Raw genomic sequence first — 25,788 nt, 5'->3', positions numbered from 1 at the left:
GTTATTTGGTAAGCGTGATAGCGTTACGGAGATGTTTTGCAAACTCGTGGCAGACTCTGCAAGAGAGGCGCTCTGCATCGCGGTGTAGCTTTCTGTCCAGGTTTAGAGAGAGTGAGTTTCTGGATGAGGTATCGAATATATTGCTTCCCCCTACTTATACCTCCCGAGGAGATCACGAATGTAAAATTAGAGAGATTCGAGCGCGCACGGAGGCTTTCCGGCAGTACGTGATTGGAACAGGAAAGGGAGGTAAAGACAGTGACTCGTAAAGCGCCCTCCGTCACACACCGTTGGGTGGCTTGCGGAGTATCAATGTAGATGTAGAAATATTGGCATAGCCATTGAAAATTCACAGGCACAAATTTTCAAGACTCTCTTAATGTGATAAGGGATCTGTATGGTGCTAGTTGAATTTATTTTATGTTTTATAGCTTGTTTCAAAGTCGGTTTGTATTGAAAAAATTTTTTATTTAAATAATACTGTTTTCTGCTTTACAGTATGTGAAATTTTTCAGTCGATTTCAAATATTTCAGTTACATTACATCAGAGACATGTGCAAAATTTCGGGTTTGTTTCAGTTTCTCTTTTCCTGAGTCGACCAATATACTGATTCCTGACACGTGTATGGCACGAAAAGACCGTAAACATAAAAATCACGGAGATTCTAGCTCACACGAAGGGCCTGTCAGATGTCGTTCTTTCCGCGAAACATTGTCGAAAAACAGAGAGAAATAACAATAGTACACAAAGTACACTCCGCGATATACCACGCATGAAAGCGGTATAATACTGCATTGTTACCCAGTTCTGAGCTATGTTGAAAATTTTAAGTCTGTAATTCATTGGGAAGATAGTTTAAAATGCAAAATTTTTAGCGAAGAGACAAACATACAAGAAACGTCTTTAAAAAAAAAAAAAAGACATAAGGTGATGGTTCTAAGGCTACAGGTGTTAAAGTCTCCCTGGACTTGAGTACATCGGACGGAACTTGCACGCAACAATTTGAAACTTTCAGAGAAGTCCTTCTTTGGGATCACTCCAACTGGTGTGTCACATTGGCTCGAGTGTTGGTTATCTAGTCAAATTGTTGATCCTTCATGTGAATTTCTACACTGTCATTTTTTTTAATTTTTTTTATTTACTTTTTTGTGATTTTGTATTGATAACATCAAGTTTCGACACCAATGAGGATTTTTTTTGTTCTTCTATTGGGTCGGTAGTAAAAGTGTGCAGGACAAAACTTTCTTTTCTTCAAAACATCTCCAGAATGTTTTGAACGCTGGTTTTGGAGATTTTGCTACACTGCGATTTGTGACACGACTACGTTGACGCATTACGGCCACGTGTCCACTACATAACGCTACCTACTCTCAACAGACTGACCAAGTGCATATCTACTGTTTACCGTAGATACTGCCCTGACGCCGCCCATACGCTAAGAATAAAGTGAGTCTCTGGAGGTTTTTGGGCGGGCGGTGTAGAAATCTGATCTGGTGACATCGTTCCGGAAAGGACTGAATTGAAAGTGATAAACAAAGATGAAACTACTTCTGTGAGGTGGCCTGTCGATGGCGACAACAATCCATTTGGATATATTTTATCATTTTACAAAAGTCTTTTCCGCGCACTGCCAGCACAAGGCGCTACTTTCACAGCAGTCGTGCAGGCATGACTTCATGACATCATTGCTTGTCGGGCCGCAGTCCGAAGCGGGACCCGTCACTGAGGACAATTCAACTCTAGTCAATGAGTGTCCAGGCCGTAGAAGTATCTTGAGACGCTCCGGACCGCAGGGGGATACCAATCTGTCACCCGCCATACGCCCCGACGCCCAAGAGTGATGGTATGTGGTGGCATTTCATAGCAGTACCCCTTTGGTTGTCAACCGAGGCCTCTTTACCTCGACGGTATTCTAAGCGTCGTTTTGTTGCCCTTCATGCAAGCCATCCTGGGATTACATATGAGCAAGATAATGCCCGCCCGGACACGGCGAGAGTTTCTACTGCTTGTCTTCGTACTTGTCATCGGATCTCTCCCCAATTAAGAAAGTTTGCTGAGTTACGGGTAGGGGATTTTGACTATCCAATTGGATAGAATTTCGCACGATATCACTCAGGAGGACATCGAACGACTATCAACGAATGCCAATCCGAATAATTGTTTGCATGGGGGTCAGCGATGGACCTTTGCTCGATTTGTATAGCTCTTTCTCTAGGAAAAATTAACCAATTTTTATGAAAGTGTAATCATTTGTTTGTCTGTACACGTATGTCATATATACCGAATTCCGTCCCATTCAGGTAATTACGTCGTGGCACGTCGGTTTTTTGTATTAGAGCGCATAATTCTTTAATGATTTGTACCTTATGAGCAAAATGCCACATTATGGCATTACAGTATTGCCTTGACCGATGACGGTTGGATCTTCGGCGTTTTCTACGGCTTTGTTCCTTTGGCTCGAGGTCATATAAATGTAAACCTGATCCAGAGTGATTAGACGGCTACAAAAGTCACCTAACTTGGCCTGACGCAACAGCAACATATCCGCTGAAGACTAGGTTCGGTGAGGCTTGTGAATGTGTGTGAGCAGTCACGTAACTAATCGAGCGGAGACTTTTTCCTCTTCAGGCAGTGGTACAAAACATGAAAACTGATCCAAGAGCGATTTTATTTTTTCCACTAATTGTGATATAGTGGTCTTGGAGCGGCAGGACTCCACTTCACATGAGATATCTGGTTCTACACAGTGTTACGCCAGAAGCCCTCCACCCAGACCACAACATGTGGGATGCCTGAGGAATCATTCAGTGCGGTACCAGGGCCCAGTCCACTAGAGTGGTGAGCTGAATTACCACGAGCTGGGGAAAGTACTGTGCCGACTTCGTCGACTACATGCCGACAGCAGCGGCATGTCTTAAAGAAACCTGGCTGAGTGACTCTAAATACTGCTCGCTCGGATCTGCTGTACCTTTGGTCCACGCCGAGAACTATGCACCAATCCCACTTCGCTCACCCTCATTCGTCTATGTGTACTGCAGCATCCACTAGCTTGTGGTGTAGAAGTCATTGCTGCACATGATGCAACCTGGGCATGAACTGGAGCCAACAAGATGGGGCTGACCTCAACCGGCTTCCGTGCACCTGCTAGGGACCCTCCGTTCATGTCCACAGAGATAGCTTACTAATCAACTGTGGGACGGCAACAGCTGCTGCAGTACCCCTGCCGGGAATAGCCAGCAGACGTTGATTTGCGATGCCATCGCGCTGCTGATCTTTTGTTTTCTCCTGTCGGAAGCCAAGCACCTGGCCGAGTGCTTTGCTGAGGCACACACTGCCTCCTTGGGGTCAAGGCATGCCACTGAGTTGCAGCTTTTAGCCATTGTGCGAGCGTCTCTGTAAACAATGATACTGCTGATCATCGAAAAAGAAATGATTGTTAGAAGGAATGATTCAGCATATAGGAAAGTCAAAGTAACCTAGGGTGAAATTGAAAGGAAGTGTGGTAACATAAAGAGTGCAACGGGAATTCCACTGTTAAATGCGGAGGACAGAGCGAATAGGTGGAAAGAATACATTGAATGCCTCTATGAGGTGGAAGATTTGTGTGATGTGATAGAAGGGGAAACAGGTGTCGATATGGATCCAATATTAGAATAAGAATTTAAAGGTACTTTAGAACAATTAAGATTATAAAAGACAGAGGGAACAGATAACATTCCATTAGAATTTCTAAAATCATTGGGGGAAGTGGCATCCAAGCGACTGTTTACGTTGGTGTGTAGAATGTGTGAGCCTGGCGACATACCGACTGACTTTCGGAAAAATATCATCCACACAATTCCGTAGAATGCAAGAGCTGACAAGTGCGAGGATTATCGCACAGTCACCTTAACAGTTCATGCATCAATGCTACTACAACAATAATATACAGAAGAATGGAAAAGAAAATTGGGAATGAGTTAGACGACGATCAGTTTGGCTTTAGGAAAGGTAGAGGCGCCATAGTGGCAATTCCGACAGTGCGGTTGTTAACGGAAACAAGACGAAAGAAAAATCAAAACACGTTCATGGCATTTGTCGACCCAGAGAAGCCTCTGGAATGTCAGATGGTGCAAGATGTTCGAAATTCTGACAAAAATAGGGGGAAGATGTAGGGAGAGACGGGCAATATACAATATGAACAAGAGCACAGAGGGACTAATAAGAGTGGACGACGAAGAACGAAGTGCTCGGATTGAAAAGGGTGTAAGACAGGGATCTCATCTTTTGCCCCTACTAGTCAATCTGTACCTCGAAGAAGCAATGATGGAATTAAAAGAAAGTTTCAGGAGTGGAATTCAAATTCAAGGTAGATCAACCATACGATTCGCTGATGACATAGGTGTTCTGACTGAAAGTGAAGAAGAATTACATGATCTGCTGAATGGAATGAACAGTCTAACGAGTACAGATAATGGATTGAGAGTAAATTGAAGAAAGACGAAGGTAATGAGAAGTAGTAGAAATGAGAACAGCGAGAAATTTAACATCAAGATAGATGGTCACAAAGTAGATGACTTTAAGGAAGTCTACTACCTAGGCAGCAAAATAACCAATGAAGGACGGAGCAAGGAGGACATCAAAAGCATACTAACACTGTAAAAAGCTACTAGTATCAAACATAGGCCTTAATTTGAGGAAGAAATTTCTGAGAATTTTCATTTGGAGCACGGCATTATATGGTAGTGAAACATGGACTGTGGGAAACCCTGAACAGAACAGAATCGAAGCATTTTAGATGTGGTGCTACAGCCAAAATGTTGAAAAATAGGTGGACAGATAAGGTAAGGAATGGGGAAGTTCTGCGCAGAATAAGAGAGGAAAGGAATATGTGGAAAACACTGATAAGGAGAAAGGACAGAAGGATACATTTGTTAAGACATTAGGGAATGATTTCCATGGCATTTGAGGGAGTTGTAGTGGGCAGAATCTGTTGAGGAAGACAGAGATTGGAATATATCCAGCAACTGACGACTAAAACCAAGAACACAACTGCTAATCAATAGTACATTGGTGATTCCACGACCATCGACGAACTGGTAGTAAGCACATAATGTCCTGCTTATCATGCTTTGTCTCAGTGTCCGCCCCCCCCCCCTCCCCGACACTGTTATACTGGTCTTAGAAGAGAGGAAGTGATACCGAGTCCGCAGCTCGTGGTCGTGCGGTAGCATTCTCGCTTCCCGGGCCCGGGTTCCCGGGTTCGATTCCCGGCGGAGTCAGGGATTTTATCTGCCTCGTATGGGACAATATTATGCATTGAGAGGTGAAAATGTGTAACCTACTGCAAATGTTACACGCAGCATACTTTGCTTGTTAGAAAGTATACACTATTATTTGTTCAAATAACTCACACTTATAGAGCATAGTCCGGAACCGCGTTAGCGCTACGGTCGCAGGTTCGAATCCTGCCTCGGGCATGGATGTGTGTGATGTCCTTAGGTTAGTTAGGTTTAAGTAGTTCTAAGTTCTAGGGGACTGATGACCATAGATGTTAAGTCCCATAGTGCTCAGAGCCATTTGAACCATTTTTTTGAAGTGATACCGAGCAACGCCATGGGACAGCATGCAGTATCATTATCACAGCGTGGTGAATGACAACAAAAAGCTGAAGAAATTTATCTAGGTTCGATCCTTGAAAGTGGACTCAGACGATGATTTGAGTGAGTTTAGGGCGAACACTACGGGAACATACACTAGATTGCACCTAGTTGGACTGTGTGCAGTGACGTAGCACCCTGTGTACTGAATCTTCAGCGGTGATCTGCGTTAAATTAAAATGCCTACGCATGGTTTGTACTCACGGATAAAGACTGTCGTTGTTATGGTCTTCAGTCCGAAGACTGGCTTGACGCAGCTCTCCTAGCTACTCTACAACTCCGAATAGCTATTGCAAATCGACATCCTTCTGAATCTGCTTACTGTATTCATCGTTCGGTCCCCGTCTACCATTCTCACCCCATTCCCCTCTATCCACACACTTCCCTCCAGTACTAAACTGGTGTTTCCTTCATTTAAAAAGCTTCTACTCTCTTCTTGTGCAACTGTTTATCCTCCATGTTTCACTTCATACATGGCTCGGCTCAGTACAAATACTTTAAAACGACTTCCTGACACTTAAATCTATATTCGATGTTAACTAACTTTTCCTCTTCAGAAACGCTCTTCTGACCATTGCGAGTGCATATTTTATATCCTCTCTACGTCGGCCATCATCAGTTTTCTTCTGTCCAAACAGCAGAACTCGTCTACTACTCTCAGTGTTTCGTTTCCTAATCCAATTCCCCCAGCATCACCTGATTTAATTCGAGTATATTCCATTATCCTTGTTTTTCTTTTGTTGATGCTCATCTTATATTCTCCTTTCAAGAAAACATCCAGCCTATTCAACAGCTGTTCCAAGACCTTTGCTGTCTCTGACATAATTACAATGTCATCGGCAAACCTCAAAGTTTGTACTTCTTCTCCCTGGACTTCCGAATGTTTCTTTGGTTTCCTTTACTGCTTGCTCAATGTTAAGACTGAATAACATTGTTGATATGCTACAATCCGTCTCACGCCCTTCTCATCCACCACTTCCCCCTTATGCTCCTCGACTCTATGAACTGCGATCTGGTTTCTGTACAAGTTGCAAATAGTCATTCCCTCCCTTTGTTTTTCCCCTACTACCTTCAGAATTTCAGAGTATTCCAGCCAATATTGTCAAAAGCTATCACTACATGTACAAACTTAAGTTCTTTCGTTAACCTGTCTTCTAAAACATCTCGTAGGGTCAGTACTGCCTCATGTGTTTCCACATTTTTTCGTCATCCAAACTACCTTTAATCTGTAAAGAATCCTTGTACGTGTTTACACTGATGGTCGTTTAATATTCACCTGTCACCATATTTTTTCTTTGGAATTCAGATTATTATATTCTTCTTGAATTCTGACGGTGTTTCCTTTGTTTCATAAATCTTGTACACTAGATGGAAGAGTTCTGTCACGACTGGTTCTTCCAGTTACTCTTCAGATTTTGTCTCGACGTTGGTTTTACAATGCTCTGGCAAATTCTTCCCTCAGTATTGTATCTACCATCTCATCTATGTCCTGTTCTATTTCTGTAATGCTGCCCTCAAGTACATCTACGTTGAGAGGGCTTTTTACATACACCTACGACCTTTCTCCCTACTTTATCTTAGGTACGGTTTCCCATCTGAGCTCTTAATATTCATGCAACTGCTTCTCTTACTTCCAAAGATCTCCTTAATTTTCCTGTAGGCAGTATCTATCTTTCTCGTAGAGATATATGCTTCTAAATGCTTACTTTTGGTCGCTTGCCATTCCTGCTTAGCCATTTTGCACTTCCTAGGAATCTCGTTTTTTAGACGTTTGTGTTCCCTTTAGCCTGCTTCATTTATTGTATTCTTATTTTTTCCTTTCATCAGTTAACTTCAATATATCCTGTGTTATCCAAGAATTTCTACTAGGTCCTGTCTTTTAGTCTATTTCATCTTCCGCTGCCTTCACTTTTTCTTTTCCCAAAGCTACACATTCCTCTTCTACTGTATTCCTTTCCAACTGTCATCAATCTCTCGTTCTTTCCACTTGTCCAGGTCCAAGCTTCTTAATTTCCTACCTTTTTACAATTTATTCAGCTGTAATCTGGAGTCCATAACCAATAAATTGTGCTTAGAATCCGCACCCGGTCGTGGGAACGTCTTACATCTTCAAATTTGGGTGCTAAATCTATGTTTTACCATTACGTAATCTTTCTCAAACCTTTCGGTGCCTGCACGTCTCTTCTACGCGTGACTGTTAAAACCAGCGTTCTGGTGATTAATTCACGCTGTGCACAAATTTTTACCAAGTAACTTCTTCTTCATTCCTTTTCCCTACTCTATAATCATCTACTATTTTTCCTTCTTTTCCTTTTCCTACTATCGAATTCCAGCCACCCATCACGATTAAATTTTCGTCTCACTTAACTATCTGAATACTTTCTTTTATCTCGTCATACATTTCTTCAATCTCTTCAGCGTCCGCGGAGCTAATTGGTATATAAACTATACTACAGTGGAGCGTGTGGGCTTCGTCTCTGTGTAGACTACAATAACGCGTTCGCTAAGCTGTTCATGGTAGGTTAGCCGCATTCTTCATTTCTTATTCAATTATTTAACCTACTCCTGCCTTATCCCTATCTGATTTTGTATTTATAACCCTATATTCACTCGTCAACAAGTGCTGTTCCTCCTGCCACTGAACCCCAGTAATTCACACCATATCTAACTTTCACTGATCCATTTCCCTTTTAATATTTTCTAACCTAATTCCCCAAATAGGGGATCTAACATTCCAGGCTCCGATCAGTACAACGCCAGTTTTCTTTCCCCTGATAACGACATCCTCCTGAGTAGTCCCTGCCTGGGTATCGAATGGAGAACTATTTTACCTCCGGAATATTTTACCCAAGAGGATGCTACCATTATTTAACCATATAGTAGAGCTGCAAGCCCTCGGGAAAAATTACGACTGTGGTTTCCCCTTGCTTTGAGCCGTTCTCAGTACCAGCACAGTAAGGCCATTTTAGTCGTTATTACAAGGACAGACTGTTGTCCCTCTTCAGGAACCACACGTTGGTAGGGCCGTAGGGCCTCTCAACAACGACCTCTCCGTTGTGTTAGTTCCAACGGTACGGCTATCTGTATCGCTAAGGCACGCAAACCTTCCACACCATCGGCAACGTCCATGCTTCACGGGGGTAACGCCTAAGAAGTATCTATGGAAAACATTGAGTCCGCTCGCGTGCTATTTTACCTAGCGATTTTTTTCCTATTGTTAAGACACATGCCTTACGATGAGTAAAGCACGGTAGCAGGAGCTTATCGCTACAGTGGATTCAGTGCTTGCTAAAACAGTTGTCTCAGATGACGGCAGATGATATAGACTTGTGTTGACAATTGGATAAATTAATGTTTCTACCCATTGTTACGTACACGCAACACGAAGTTTTCAGTAATTTCTTTTTCATGAAGTGTTAGACTAATTTTTAAACATAAAAGAACACGACAGAGGACCTGTGAATGCCTTTTAACACAATGATGACGGATTGTGTACAATAAGTTCATTTTGAATGTATTTTGTCAAGTTGAACATCGTATTGCGTGTACGTGAAAATGGGGAAAAAGGGGTAAGAGGAGAGAGCCCCTACCAGTTATTCAGTAGCCAAAATGCTAGTGCTGCTATCTTGGTTTCTCTATTTAAAAATAAGGCAGGAAAGAATGTGTTTGGCAGTTTGATTTTGTGGACAACCTGTTGACAGCCGCAAAGCTAGGTTATTTGTATGAAGGCTATTACTGAAAATGGATAAGTAGGGCGAGGGGCTTTTTTTTTTGGCAGATATGGAAGTTACGCTTAGTAGGAGATACAAAAACGTAAGTGATGTATCACGAGGAATAACGAAATGCTCACACATTAGATATATGAGACAAAATAGTTGTTCAAATCATCGGGAGCCATTAAACACCGTTCACAAAGACGGGAGGAATCCATCGAAAGTTTCGTTGGTAGAATAAGGAAACTCAATGTCTACACATACGAGGTGATGGGAAGTAATGACATGAGTAAGATGCTCTCTGCAAGAAGAATAGTAAAGGCCCTCAGACGCATCTTCGAGGGGGTTCGCATCCCATGTGTCCAGGAAAGTACGAGCAGAGTTTCCTAAAACCTCAAATAAAGTCATAGGAAGGGCAACAGCGTTAGAAGAGATAAACGCCGTGATCCAGGTCTGCGTTATGGGATTTTTTTCCACGGCGTCAAATGCTAGCGATGTGGACAATCAGGCCACATGCGACAAGACTGTCAGCAGCCGCCATGTAGGAAACTGGAAAAAGTACAGCATCGTGAACGGGACTTTAAGCAGAATAGAGGGTATGACAAGAAAGAGTATGGGAACAATCTACATATGGGAATAATGTACCCCTAACCCTAGTAGTGTACACCTCTGAAATTGTACGCCAGCGTCACTGTGGCCCTCAAATATTTGCTGGAGAAACTGCCTGAAAATAGAATATTTTGAAATGAAATTACAGCCTCCTATACCAAATGCATTTCGTTTCACCTCTGTCATGTACTTTTTCAATGATTAATAGTATTAATACATCCAAAATTCGTGACTAAGTAAAAACGATCAAGGAAGCTTTTCAGGGATGAAACTTCAAAGTTATCCGGATCCTAAGACTTTAAGTGCAATTTAGTTAAATTAAGATCATATTCATTTAATAAAATACATATATTACACAAGTATTTTGAGGTGTTCTTGGTTATTCAGAAATCGATTCACTTCCAGTCTCATGGAATATAGGCTACTATTAGATATAGCTGTGAATAAAGAGCATCCTCACGGTAGATAACTGTATTTTCTTCATCGCTGTCCGAAATTCGGCAGGTTGATGAGTTTCGCCGTTGTCCATAACTGCTACAGGAGCATCCGGTTCTGAATCACTTGCGCAAGGAAAGTGACTTACGTCACTACCACGATTAGTACTTTCAATAATGCTTCCCGTGTAATATCTTCCGTTAGCAAAAGTGATTTTTGCATCAACGATATTTCCTTCGTGGGGGAACACAGTCGTACACAATTTTTGAAAGAGATTTGCACCACGTGACTATTTTTGGTCAAAGGGCAGAAATTTCTGTAAAAAAATTCGTAAATGCCATTTTCACACAACTCGGTGACAGAATAGTTACACAATGTGTACTCCGGTGCCACAATGACTGTTCAAAAATATTTTTGTCAAATTAATTAAACAACACTTTCACAGAACTTAGAACGACTGTCCTCTTCTCGGTCTCACCAAATTCTCGATTTACAGTTGTGGCAGCGGTCTATATATGTGCAGTGGTGGATGCACAGTAACAAAAAATACACTCCAGGGTCTGAATAAGCCTGGTGTGCCGGCCGCTGTGACCGAGCGGTTCTAGGCGTTCCAGTCCGGAACCGCGCTGTTGCTACGGCCGCAGGTTCGAATCCTGCCTAGGGCATGGATGTGTGTGATGCCCTTAGGTTAGTTAGGTTTAAGTAGTTCTAAGTCTAGGGGACTGATAACCTCAGATGTTAAGTCCCATAGTGCTTAGAGCCATTTGAGCCTGGTGTACACCCCTAGCGTTAAACTGCAACAGGAGCGCCATCGCCGCTGATCGCCATTCCAATTAATCTTACGCTACTGAAAAGTGGATGGAAAGGAACACAAGTTTTGTTGGACATGGTTTGTGTATGTATGTGACTAGTTTGAACATCATGAGGAAGAGGAGGCTTAGCTCACCGTGATGAAAGTTATGTAGACTGGGTAGTAATGAAGTGCATTCGATAGTATCGGCTATATTGAGTTTCAAAGCAGAAAACATATATGGGAACGTATGGAAGATTTGCCTCTTATACGGAATGCTTAACGCGGGAACTTAGCGGTAGATTTACTATACAAGATGGAACTGATCTTTGACAATGCATAGTAGAACTCAGAGGGAGATTGTCTCATCTCTGCGAAAGTGGGAACCAATGAAGCTAAAAATTAATCTGAGCGACGAAGTATCACAGGCCATACAACAAACCTCCAGAGCAATTTTATTATAACAGATATATAAGGAAAACGTAAGCCGAAGTTTGGTAGTCACAGTGAGATACAAACCTTCGACATGGAAATATTACAGCACCGTACCTCGTCCGACAAGATGAGTGAGTTGTCAACCAGGAGGTCCGTAGCGTTGACAGTTCGCAGGAAGTCGACGAGCGCGTGCGAGTCGTTGGTGTGGAAGCCGAGGGCGGCTCCCAGATTGAAGGCGTGCTGGCGCGCCTCGTCCGCGATCACTTGCCGTGAAATGAAGTTCCCGCTTTGGATGATCGCCCGCGAGAAGAGTCCTACCACAAGTTAACATTTCACAAAGGTGTTAGATTCTTACAAATTTGATGGCAAAAATCAATCATTTGTTGCAAATATTTTCGTGGTATTTGGCTGCCTGCTGTTCAACTGATGCTGCAGAGCCATGGTAGTGCCCTATTTTCTGGAACACATACGAGTACCATCCGAATTTTTTTATGAAATGTGATTTACGTAAATTCTTACCATCGAAATGTCTGGTAAATCTCTAGTTGTTTGGAATCTAATGGAAATAAGATGAAACAATTTTAAAGTTCAGAATTAGAAATGAAAAACTTTGTTCAGTATTAATTCTCTATGGACGAGCTCGACAAATTTGTAATGCTTACAGTACATTGCTGTGTCTACATAGGGATGCAGTTTATTGCAGTTGCCGTGCGTAGCATATTGGGAACACTTCCGGACTACAAATGCAGGAAGTTGCGCTGCACTATGAGAATTTCTACAAATACGTGAATAGTTGCATCTTGGGAGTTCTTCGTGGAGTGGACACATGTATCTCAGCAGTTGATATTTAATACTATTGACCTTGAAAAACGTAAGCTATGAAACTTTTTAAATATGACGTGATAGAGATAATTTTGAGGTATATCCGGATAAAAATATGATCCTGGTAGACATTACCCCTAGAATTTGTGAGCTTATTTTTTAAACGTTACAAATGTTTCAACTTAAGCCTGCGCACCCTAGAATTTGTGAGCTTATTTTTTAAACGTTACAAATGTTTCAACGTAAGCCTGCGCAAGTAAGCTGCTCTTTCCTTAGATATTTAAACCGGCAGTGTATTATGGAAAGGAGAGGAAGGTTGTCGCCCGTGAGGGACTGACGACTGTTGCACGAGTGCCTCCTCTGGTGACACCAGCAAGTAAGGTGAACCCACTGGATAAGAAGGCCAAAGAAAGTCTTGAGGCTCGGTGTCGATCAGTTAATATTGTGTACAGCTTGTTTTTGGAACGAGTGGATCTGTTTCATTCACTAACTGCATTATAGAGACTTGAAAAATTGAAATTTGTGGTAAACTCCTATGGGACAAACTGCTGAGGTCATTGATCCCTAGGATTACACACTACTTCATCTAACTTAAACTAACTTATGCTAAGGACAACACACACACATGCATTATACAGAATGTCAGGTCGAAGAAGCACTACCGTTTTTTCACTTCCGCGATATGGTGGTACTAAATGCAAGGCTTTCGCACAAACGAGACTGTGACTCGCTTGGTGTACCGAAAAACAGGCAGATGACAATTTGACAAACCTGAAGTAGCCGATGCCCAGAGAAAAATGAAAGAGGAGAGGACTTTGTTCAAGTGTAAATACTGAGTATGTAAAGAGGAAGAAAACAGGGCCTGTATCAAAGCCAGTTACCCAAAAGGTTGCTCACCAGGATAATGTTGGTCACTGGCCAAATGCATCTGACGAGAGAGGTGGGTGCAACATGCCAAATTGCAATCGAAGCCTGTCAGTCGTCTGCCAGAGGTGTAATGTTAATTTGTGCATCCAGAAGAAAATAAACAGTTTTTTCTTTGGACTTCCATATTGAATAAAAAGTATGAGGGTCTAAAGCCTCAAATTCTTAAATATTTTCATGTGTCAGAAAAGTATATATGTAATTATTTGCAAGACAACATTTACTTTATTTGTATCCTTAAATTCCTAGTGTAACAAACATATAACGCTGCCAAGTATACTGTATAAACATGACTTAATGTATATTTTATCAATATATATTTATTGTGACCCTAAGCCAGACAGACACACTATTTAGAATTTTTTGTCTTTGGCGCTCCATAATTCTGTCCGCAGAGGATCAATATCACTGAATAGAGGTCCATTTTTTCTGGGTAGTATTCTGGTCCGTTCCGATGATTTAAAAACATCATGAAATATTCCTGGAACCAATGAATTAAGTAGTGCTCAAAGAAATGAACAGATTGTGTAGAATATATCTGTGCTAAAAATATCTTTTTCACGTGCTTTCCTTGCGGAATCCCTTTTCGGTGGTTAACAATGACGTTCTTGAAAACGGCATCCGGTTTTTCAATTCAAAGCTGCAACTTTTCGTAACATCTGTGACCATTTAAATTAGGAATAATAATTTTCTTGGTAAATTATTATAGAATAACATATCTATCTGTCTTAACCATGGTACGGCCGATTAACTTTTATTTATTTCACAGCTTTATATTGTTTTCTATGCAGAATGGGCGAGGGTAAGTAGAACTATCATCTTTCTTTCTTTGAAGTTACTGTGAATCAACAGTGTCTCACAGAGTTAGATGATATGAGACATCCAATCCGGGAAGCATATCGGTCGGTGTCATCTGGAGAATAAAAAAAAATATAAAAAAAACTTTCAGAGCGCGTAAAGCGAACGGAAACACCACTTGACTATGCTTAAAATACGGGCCCGGGTTCGATTAACGGCCGAATCGGAGATTTTCTCCGCTCGGTGACTGTGTGATGTGCTGTCCTTACGTCCGTATCGTCTTAACTGACAAAGAAACTCGTTTTCACTACACTGTCGTATCGTCTTTCAACTGACTCAGTTGAATGAGAATGTCAAAATCCAACCAGACAAGTACAGCCAGTTTCGAAAGTTTCAAACAATGATATTACTTTCGTACCATCTTCGAATTTCAGATTATACCACAAACGTAATGACAACCATTACTTAATGCTCATTTTGTATTAAATACTCTCGGAAACACCGTGCTTGAGAAAAGGAATGCTTTGGGTACTCAGTATTATTTACATCTGGATTTCAGACTACGGGGTTTAACATTCGATTTCGCAAGACCGTATCTTCTACAAGAATAAAGATAGAAACTTCGGGCAAATTTTAACACGCAGACGTCTACGAAGTTATTTTCAAAAACCTATCAGAGTTTACAGGGGTATATCTTTTACATTCACGTTCAAAACAACATTAGGGTGTGTTACAAAAATACATTTGGTGTCAAAGTTTTCATTAGCCTTTGACACTTTTTCAGCGTTCTCTACAACACTAACACGACATTCACACACTATTCCAACTCGTCCCATACTTATGCATGAATGTCTGGAGCTACTGGAAGCACTACCGTTACTACGTGGTGTTGCAGTTTACTCAGGGATGCTGAAAGCAGAGGTACATCAAGCCTTTCATCGCGCCTTCAGAGGATTAAGAAAAAAATTGTGATCTAGCAAGAGACTAACGATGCAGTGCGATATTCATGCGCCGCTTACGGCCGAGGCAATGCATTTTATGCTAAGAAATGCTCTTACTTTCCGCTGACAGAAGGGTGGTGCTCTGTCCTGTTTTAATACGAAATTTTTGGCATTTATAAATCTTGGCTGATTTTTCAACCTACTGGAAATTTTCGGCATTTTGTCGCAAGCATAGAAGAGCCATATGGAGTAGCGTGCTATCTAGTTGCGCTCGTAGGTGACACCTAAAGTCAACTATATATTGGCGAATAACTGCAGTTAATCGATTAGTCGTAGTTATTCTGGTAATCTATTATAGATATATCGATATTTTCTTTGCGTCATTTAATTTTACATAGTCAGTTAGATATACAGTTGTTATTTCATTCATTTTCTTTTTTGTTATAAAGCCTGTTGAGTGTTAACTTGCTGTCTACAGCTTAATTACCGAAATAAGTCCGACTGCCCCTAATACTGATAGTGTAGCGTCGGCACAAGTCGGAACATTTTATGCATGACCTGCAGAGTATTAATGAATGGTGCGGAGACTGAAAGTTGACCCTGAACGTAAATAAGTATAATATATTGCCCACGGGTAGGAGAAGAAATCCAGTGCTGTACAATTACACTACTGATGACAATTTGCTGGAAACAGTTACCACCGTAAAATATTTGGATGTACCCATCGACGGTAACCTTAAGGGGATTGACTACACAAAACAAACCGTAGGAAAGGCGGATACTAGACTCAGATTCATAGGAAGCATCTTATCGAAATGTAATCCATTCTTCAAAGACGTGGCTCACAAAACACTTATTCAAATGATTCTTGAGTACTGCTCATTGGTCTGGGAAATGTTAGATAAGATCCAATGAAGATCGGTGCGTTCGTCGCGGGGGCGTTTAGTTGGCCCAAGAGCGTTACGGAGTTGCTCAACGAAGTCCATTTGTAGGTGCTGCAAGTAAGGTGTTGTGCGTCACGGAGAGGTGTAGTATATTTGAGAATGAAACAGGGAATGGAGAATCTGTTAGTGGTGCCAGAAGTAGCCCCTGCCGCACACCGACGGGCGGCTTGAGATGTACAGGTGTAAGTCTAGATGTGGACTATTTTCTGTTTAGGACTACTGCAAACATCATCGATGTAATAGTAATTGTTTCTAAGTAGCGTGTCGAAGTCGTGTGCTTTGAGTGTCACTTCTGAAATACGAATAAATAACTTAACGAGAGTGTTTCAACATGAACCTCTCTCTGAAGTGCTTTCAACAAACCTCGCCAGCTCCGTCGTAATTTATTCCCTAGCTGCTGATCAGCATGATAATCGCAAATCCTCCAGTGCCACCGCTTACAAGTGGTAAGTAAACATTCCACCTGTTAACTACCCTTACCAAACGGTGGCAAAGTCCTTCTTCCTCCAGAAAAATTTTGGTGCTTGTAAGAATACAGTATTTGTGTTAAAAAGATATATTAATTAGCTTTACTAATAATTCTTACAGGGTGTTTCAAAAATGAACGGTATATTTGAAACGGCAATAAAAACTAAACGAGCAGCGATAGAAATACACCGTTTGTTGCAATATGCTTGGGACAACAGTACATTTTCAGACGGACAAACTTTCGAAATTACAGTAGTTACAATTTTCAACAACAGATGGCGCTGCGGTCTGGGAAACTCTATAGTACGATATTTTCCACATATCCACCATGCGTAGCAATAATATGGCGTAGTCTCTGAATGAAATTACCCGAAACCTTTGACAACGTGTCTGGCGGAATGGTTTCACATGCAGATGAGATGTACTGCTTCAGCTATTCAATTGTTTCTGGATTCTGGCGGTACACCTGGTCTTTCAAGTGTCCCCACAGAAAGAAGTCACAGGGGTTCATGTCTGGCGAATAGGGAGGCCAATCCACGCCGCCTCCTGTATGTTCAATCATCCTGTTACTGTCTGTCTTTTCCATTTATTCCTTTCCTCTCTGAATCTGCGCAGAACTTCCTCATTCATTACCTTATCGGTCAACTTAATTTTCAACATTCGCCTCGAGCACCACATCTCAAATGCTTGGATTCTCTTCTGTTCCGGTTTTCCCACAGTCCATGTTTCACTACCATACAATGCTGTGATCCAGATGTACATTCTCAGAAATATCTTCCTCAAAATAAAACCCTTGTTTGACACTAGTCAACTTCTCTGGTCCAGCAAAGCCCTTTCTGCCAACGCTGACGGGATTTTGATGTTCTCCATGCTCCGTTCGTCATAATTTTGCAGCCTAGGAAGCAGAACTCCTTAACCTCACCTACTTCGTGACCACCAATCCCGAAGTTGTTTCTCGCTTGTTTTGATTTCTGCTACTTCCCATTACTTTCGTCTTCCTTCCATTTATTCTTAGTCCATATTCCGTCCTCATTAGACAGTTAATTCCTTTATGCATATCATGCAATTCTTCTTCACTTTCAGTCAGGACAGCAATATTATCACCGAAAACTATCATTGATATCCTTTCAACTTGAATTTTAATTGAACTCTTGAACCTTTATTTTTATTCATCATTGCTTCTTCGGTGCACGTATTGAACAGTAGGGGCGAAAGACTATATCTTTGACTTAAACCCTTTGTAATTCGAGCACTTCCTTCTTGGTCGTCCATTCCTATTATTCCCTCTTGGCTCTTGTAAATATTGTATATTAACCGTTTCTCCCTATAGCTTACCCCTATATTTCTCAGAATTTCTAACATCTTGCAACATATTACACGCTTTTACCATGTCGACAATTCCTACTCGCATCTGTCAGCTCTTGCAGTTTTCGGGATAGTGTGGATGATGTTTTTCCGAATGTCAGACTCACACATTCTGCACAAACAACGTGAATAGTCGTTTTGTTGCCACTTGCCCCAATGATTTTAGAAATTCTGATGGAATGTAATCTATCGCTTCTGCCTTAATTTATCTTAAGTCTTCCAAAGCTCTTTTACATTCTGATTCCAATACTGGACCTTTCTCTCTGCTATATCGACTTCTGTTTCTTCTATCACATCAGACAAATCTTCCCCCTCATAGGGACCTTCAATGTACTCTTTCCCCGTGTCCGCTCCCTCCTCTTCGTTTAACTGTGGAACTCTCACTGCACTTTTAATGTCACCGAAGGTTGTTTTGACTGCTCTATATGCTGAGTCAGTCCTTCCAACAATCATTTGCTCTTCGATTTCATCACATTTTTCGCACAGCCTCTTCGCCTCAGCTTCCCTACACTTACTAGTTATTTCATGTCCAAGCGACTCGTATTTCTATATTCCTGAATCACCCATACATTCTATCAACCAGATAGGGTCGCCAACTTTGAAATCACCCCAGTAGAGGACATCAACGAAATTACAAATGTAAGTAGGCTGTTTATGTTTTCTTTATGTAAGTAGGCTGTTTAGGTTCTTATGTAAGTAGGCTGTTTAGGATTTCTTATTGGTAACACCACCTCTGTATGAAAATCACTGGCTGTGCTGTGTGGAGTCTGTGGCTGCTTTGCATTGTTGTAATACTCGCCATTGTAGTGTTGGGCAGCGGCTGCTGGATGTGAACAGCGCGTAGCGTTGCGCAGTTGGAGGTGAGCCGCCAGCAGTGGTGGATGTGGGGAGAGAGATGGCGGAGGTTTGTAATTTGTCATGAACTGATATATATATTATGACTTGTGATGATATTAAGGTAAATACATTGTTTGTTCTCTATTAATATCTTTCATTTGCTAACTATCCCTATCAGTAGTTAGTGCCTTCAGTAGTTTGAATCTTTTATTTAGCTGGCAGTAGTGGCGCTCGCTGTATTGCAGTAGCTTGAGCAGCGAAGATTTTTGTGAGGTAAGTGACTTGTGAAAGGTATAGTTTAATGTTAGTCAGGGCCATTCTTTTGCAGGGATCTTTGATAGTCAGATTGCGTTGCGCTAAAAATATTGTGTGTCAGTATAAGCACAGTCATGTAAAATTGTTCAAAAGGGGACGTTTCATATGTCGACCCTTAGCCGAGGATACCTCACTGGAATCTTCTGATTTTTCTTGTAGTTTGTGTAATTAGTGTAGATGTTGTTTACTGCTAGCGCGTAATTGTAGAGAGAATCTCCTTTGTAGTTGTAGCCTTTCATTGTTGTACAGTAAAACAGTTGTGGCATGCATGTAGATTTGCACCAAGTATTTCGCAGCTGCGCTGGCAATTAAGTAGACATTATTTCCATTGCTATGTTATTTTATTTTGCTCTTCAAATTGTGCTTTTCTGTGCTATCGTGTGAAATATTGTGACAACTATGGCGTGTGAAAAACGTAATACTAGGCTCCAAAGTAAACTGAGAAATGACAGTGAAGACGAAGGCAGTGTGTTAGCGCCGCAGAGTAATGAATTAACTAATGTTCAAAGTAGTAATTTGGTAATTGCGCATAGGGAAATGGAGCGGGCGGCAAACAATGGTGTAGACAGTGAAACAGGTAGTGAACAGGGAAGCGTTATCGATCGATTGGTCGGCAACAGCTCGCCTCAGGAATCGGGAATGACAGAACACAATATCGCAAATACTGTAGAGTCAGGTTTTGGGTCATCACCGTTTTCTCAAATAAGTCAAGACACATTTTCTGCATGTCAAAATGTAAATGTTGCCGGTGCAAATTCACTGCCGAAAAGCACTGAGGAACATGTTTCAGACACCAGTGCATTGTTATTACAGTTAATGCAACAAATGGGACAAAAGCTACAAAAGTTAGACACAACACTTGAACAAAATCAGAAACAAATGGGACAAAATCTTAAAAAGTTAGACACAGTGGAACAAAATCTTAAAAAGTTAGACACAATGGAACAAAATCTTCAAAAGTTAGACACCACACTTGAACAAACACGTGAAGATTTAACTACTGAGTTACATAAAATTGAATCGAAATGTCAAAAAGTCTGTAATGACGTAAAAACACAAATTTGTGAGCATTTTCAACCTATTTTTTCGCGGCATGAAAATGCATTACAGAATCACGAAGCAGCCATAAAAGAACTGCAAATTATTGTTCATGAAAATCATGAGACCTTGCAAGCTAAAATTGACTCAGTTGCATCTACCGATTCGGTTACGCAACTTGCAAAAACTCAGGAAAACTTAAAGGACACAGTAGAAAGACACATGGAGGAAATTAGTTCATTATCAGAGAAAGTAGTTGAACTTTCGGATCAGCTAAATAATTTATCTACAAAGGTAGATGATGATGTGAATGACACAAGACCTGTAGCCTTCACTGACACTGAAGAGTGCGAACAAATTAGGAAATTCAAACAAAATCAGAATCAGATTAATACGCAACACCAAAGAGAAATCCGGGAAGTACAAGATCAGCTGACACAGTTAATACAAGAATTACGTATTTCAGAGGACACTCGCGCCCCAATAAGGGAAGAGGGACATAGAAATACGGAACAGCCACAAAATAATAACATAGGGCATTTCGGAAGTTATGAAAGAAATCGGCAATGTGCACCGAATTTTGAGTTGGAACCGCCGAAGCGACGTAACAATGACCGAGATGCTACTCGCCGACATGATGATTTTGACTATAAGCTGTTCATTACTACACGTAAATTCAAAACATTTAAGAATTCTGGCAACGACATTCATCCACAAGCATGGCTCCATCAATTCTCTCATTGTTTTCCTCCCAACTGGTCGTTAGAACACAGATTAGAATTTATGTGTGGCTACTTAGAGAATGAACCAGCTGTAAGAATGCGATCGGTCATTCACGATTGCCACAGTGAGGGAGAATTTTACCATGCCTTCCTCTCAGCATATTGGTCTCAAGCCACACAAGACCGTGTAAAACATAGCATCATGATGATGAAACACTTTGAACAGTCTGAATTTTCCAGTCTTGTGAAATATTTTGAAGACATGTTGCACAAGAATCAGTACCTGACAAACCCATACAGCCCCTCAGAACTCATCCGCATTTGCTTAATCAAACTGCCTGAACATTTACGACATATTATTTTGGCAGGACGTTGCAAAGACGACATTGAAGCATTTCAGGGACTTTTACAAGAATTAGAAATTGACACTGACAATCGCGGAACGCGAAAGCAGGAACACAACAATTACAGGTCACATCCGTCGCAATTCCGCGATGAAAGAAGTAATAACTTGACACGACAAGGCTATTCTCACAACACAAATCGTGACCAAAATAGACACCACCCGTATGACAACCGTTGGCAGGGTAGTAATAGTTACAGAGAAAGATCGCATTTCCGTAGAAATGAATATGACAGAGATAACCATAGAAATAGACAATATGGTAACCAAAACAATTATTATCAAGAGAGGCAGAATAACTTCAGACGCAACAGTTCGGCGCAGAGTTACGATTCAGGGAGAAATTCTCCACCACATGACCGACAAACAAGAAACTATGTAAACTACCGACATAACGACAGACCTGAATTCCATCAGAACTGGCGAGCTTTAAACAGAGCTGGGCCCTCTCGGCAAGGCGAATTTGTGGAAGTTAGGTCTCCTAATCCCAATAACAACGCGCGCCAACAAAGAGACAGACAATGACTTGCACCGCAGGCAGCCGCGTGCGCCGGCTGGCTCAGAGAAAAATAACATAGACGCTAACCTTGAGAAAAATTCCAGTATTCTTTACCGACGTATACCGCATGACAATTGCATTCAAGTTCAAACTCTGAGTACTAGGAAGAGTAAAGGTTTACACCACATTTCACATGTAAAACCGTTTATTGAAAGATAATCTGCTTTTTAACTTTGTCTTTGCCATCAAACTTTTCACTTCACATTTCTAGTATGCTTTGTCAGATTTAGAATCTGTTAACATGTAACAATGTTTGAAGTGAAATATCCAGTCAAGAACCAAGAGAACTTATTTAAACAGAAATGACGAATGCATTGTTATAGTGAACAGACATCACAGTGTTATTGTGTGTGTACATTCTTGCTTGTTTGTTGCACGATTATGGAACGACTATAAGTCTTACATACTTAGAACATTTACTAGTACTGCTAATGAGATTTTAATGCAACATTTTGGTTTATTTGAAAATACATTCTGAATTTAAAGTGCTTTCTGAGAGATACCAGATGACACAGAGGTTAGTTTATGTGACAGCTACACGATTTTTATCACGACGTTAATAATGAGTGACAATTTACAATGTTGCTTTTGCGGTGTATCTGTTTTATATCTGCACAGTTTTCTGAATTCTTCTGGAAAGAAAAACATGTTTTAGTAGTAACTTTTGTGGTATAGCAACAATGAGACAGCCTTTTTCGTGGCACAACATTACGTTACTGTACAGTACTTTCTTCATCACGGCAATAAGCGTAATAACTAAGACATTTATACGCAAAGCATTTCACTTTTGTGTATTATGAGGTAAGTACATTGACTTCTGCAGAAATTAGCTTTCGGAAGACGATAACTACGACACTTCCACAGAGATTATGTTACAAGACGCACAGTTTAGCGCTACAGTACACGTATTTGAGTGATCAATTTTATACTTAAAACATTTATTTTTAAAGATTTTTGAATTACAAAGAAAGTTTTCCGTGGTACATTTCATTCCATTGCTGTAATCTGTAACACCTGAGGGTATAATTACATTAATCCTCAGGGGGGTACATGCTTACTTTGTGTACCATGTGTTTGGCAACCACAAGGAACCCTAGCTAATATGGTATTTGCTTATACAACTTTACACATCGGTACCATATTTCTCTAACACACAAATTACACAGCTATCTGATCATTTAACTGAGAGAGACGAACATTTATTTTACTATATCAGTGACAGATGTTTACGTAATTACACAGTTGGATAACTTCACACTTATGAAACTGTATTTTGTCTGTACTTTGTAAACTGTTCATATTTTTTCGGAATCATTGTGATACTATGAGAGCTTTGAATGATGTATTTGGTATGAGATCATGATTTTTAAAGTACGTTTGAGGCAGCTGACACTTTTGACATGAGCAGAGAAGTTTTTTAATTATTGGAGGAAGCTACGACGATTTTGAGATTTGACTGAGGTGTTGTGATGTTATTTTTACGACGACGATGTGTCTTATGCTGCTGAGGTATGTTTATGATTAATAGGCTGAGGCTATATGAGTTATTTGATTATGCTTCATATTTATAATGACGAAATATTGACGAGTGTCGATGGATACGTATATGTGTAATAAGGTAAGGAGTAATGAATAGTGATTAGGGACTCTGACTTATGGAAAAGGATGTTGGAAACCAAGAATCATACTTTAGAATTATGAAATGTGTGTACATGTGTGAATCATGTGTGAATGTATCACAATGCCACTGAAAATTTTTTTGGACACTGTTATATTTATAGGATTTTGTTTCTACAGATTTGCAACGCTAATTCTTGACCTGTGAAATATTTTTATATGAGACTGCCACGGTAGCAGAAACTGCTGTCGTAAATATTTCCGTACGAAAGTTAAGTGACCACCTGCACGTAATGTGTCGCGGGCACCCAGCTGTGTCAGACGCCTGGAGAAAAAGCCATTATTGCGAGCCCTTGTCAGCGGCACAGGTAGAACAAAAAAAAAGGGGAGGCCATTATCCTTGGAAATATTTTTACATCTGCACACCTGATTATGACAAGCGTCTTTCTACGAGAGTTGAGAGCTACTAACTTATGAAATGTCACATGACTACTGAATGATATTTTTATGATTTGCTTTTCATAGTTGCTTATTTCATTTGATATCTGTTTTCCAGCTGTGTTACAGCATTAGTTTTATAAAATAAACTTAGATGCATTTGCTAATGTGAACACTTTCTGTCAACAGATCTATTAAATAATTATTTTATGATCCACATTCTTTAAAAAAGGAGCACTTGGAAAGGAAAGAACAATAAGAAGGAACTAGTAACAGTAACACATAATTTTCTTTTCAAGTACATGGTAATATTTCTTTTTACAATCACTTGTTGTGGTGCACCACTTTAATTACATAGATATTAAGATGTGAATATACATTTCCCTTATCTGCATTGTTGTTTTTACTGTAATATCTTTTCTGCTTGAGCTTTGTCATGTATAGATATAAGTTTTATATTTTTTTATATTTGCTGCTGCTGTTTGCCAGGCATAGTGCTACTGAACTTTAATTTGTGTTACTCTGCTAAGCCAATTTTACTACTCATTGATTTTTCATGTTGCTGCACATTGGCTCATATTAGTTGTAATTTTGCATTTTATCTGTTAATTTAGATTTACTGTAGCTTGCTTTGCAATTTTCCAATTTTTTGGTAATTGCTGTTTATATTAATTGTTTTATGTGCTGCTGCATTGCCTCGTCCCTTAGTTTAGCATCTGAGCTCAGTAGATTTAAGTTAGCTTAAGAGGGGGTAGACTATATAAGAAACTGACTATGGACAATATGAAAAAGATTTGGGCCAAAATGAGTATTGTACACTGAGAAATAATTATATTGAAAGAAATATGAATAGAATACAGAAAGCATGCTTGGATAGGATTTTTTTGGTGGAAACAAAGGATGAAATAAGAGGAAAGATATATGAAGTTTTGGGTTGGACTGCAGTACCAAATGTTACACTGAAAACGAACCCTGTCCTTTCCTATTGGTGTTATCCCACTATGTGTTTGTGTACCCTTGAGTATTTGTTTTCTTCCTGTCTCTGTGTAGTTTCATAGAATTTTTTTTCTTTTAATATTAAGCTACATTCACTATGATGAGGAATACTGTTATCCTCGAATATAATTGGCATTAATAATATGTTATTTACTTTGTAAAGATGTTAGACATTATTAATTCTGTTCTGTTCAATGCTCATGTGTGAAGTTGATGTTTCAAAAGTTATTGTGATCTTTTATGTATGTACTCATGTCATAATTCCACTGATGTATATGTTAGTTCGATTCTTTTGTAAAGCCTGTACTACAGATGTTATCTGTATTGTTATGTTTTTAATAATGTATTCTGTATCTTTGTTATTGTATTATTATGTTATAAAATTGTAATTGTCACCAGTTCATGATATTATTAACTTGTTAGTTACATTTCACTGCACACGTTTCTGTTGGTCATAGTATATGGACAATATGTGAGAAGTAGGGACTGTTAGTGTTTGCACGTGTGTTGATAATTCAGCAAGGGACTGGATAACAGCATTGCTGGTTCTAAGGACAATTCCAAAAACTTTGTGAGTGCACAAGTGGTGGTTTATGGACTTGCTATATTCTCCGCAAGACTCTTCGATGGTGAATGTGCACCTGCACAATCGCAACAGATGGCTGCTGGTCATCTCTACAAGGACTACAGTGGGTCTGCACCTCTGGTGGCCCACCAATACCATTATCTCTACAAGGACTACAGTGGGTCTACATCTTTGATGATCCATCAGTACCATTATTTCTACAAGGACTGCAGTGGGTCTGCGCCTCTGGTGGCCCACCAATATCGTAATCTCTACCAGGACTACAGTGGGTCTGCTCTGTGATGACCTACCAATATTCATCAAAACTTCGACTGACTCTGCAGTGGGTTTGCTCTGTTGTGACCCAATACTTGTCTGCATGTCGAGAGTCAGCACTGTCTTTCCGTTAGATGG

The 25,788-nt window shown here is 40.3% G+C and overlaps 1 protein-coding gene across 1 annotated transcript in view; it reads right to left on the bottom strand.

The window, feature by feature from the left end:
- Positions 1-25,788, bottom strand: part of LOC126475038 (juvenile hormone esterase-like) — a 133,301-nt gene that overhangs the window by 58,697 nt on the left and 48,816 nt on the right. The window contains exon 6 of the mRNA XM_050102584.1: positions 11,737-11,936. Coding sequence (XP_049958541.1) covers positions 11,737-11,936 — 200 coding nt within the window. The remainder of the gene's footprint in view (positions 1-11,736; positions 11,937-25,788) is intronic.

This window comes from Schistocerca serialis, chromosome 4 (genome assembly GCF_023864345.2).
Source record: "Schistocerca serialis cubense isolate TAMUIC-IGC-003099 chromosome 4, iqSchSeri2.2, whole genome shotgun sequence".
In the NCBI taxonomy this organism is placed as follows: Eukaryota; Metazoa; Arthropoda; class Insecta; order Orthoptera; family Acrididae; genus Schistocerca; species Schistocerca serialis.
The sequence above is the reverse complement of the archived record's forward strand: the minus strand, read 5'-3'. Positions and strand labels throughout refer to the sequence as shown.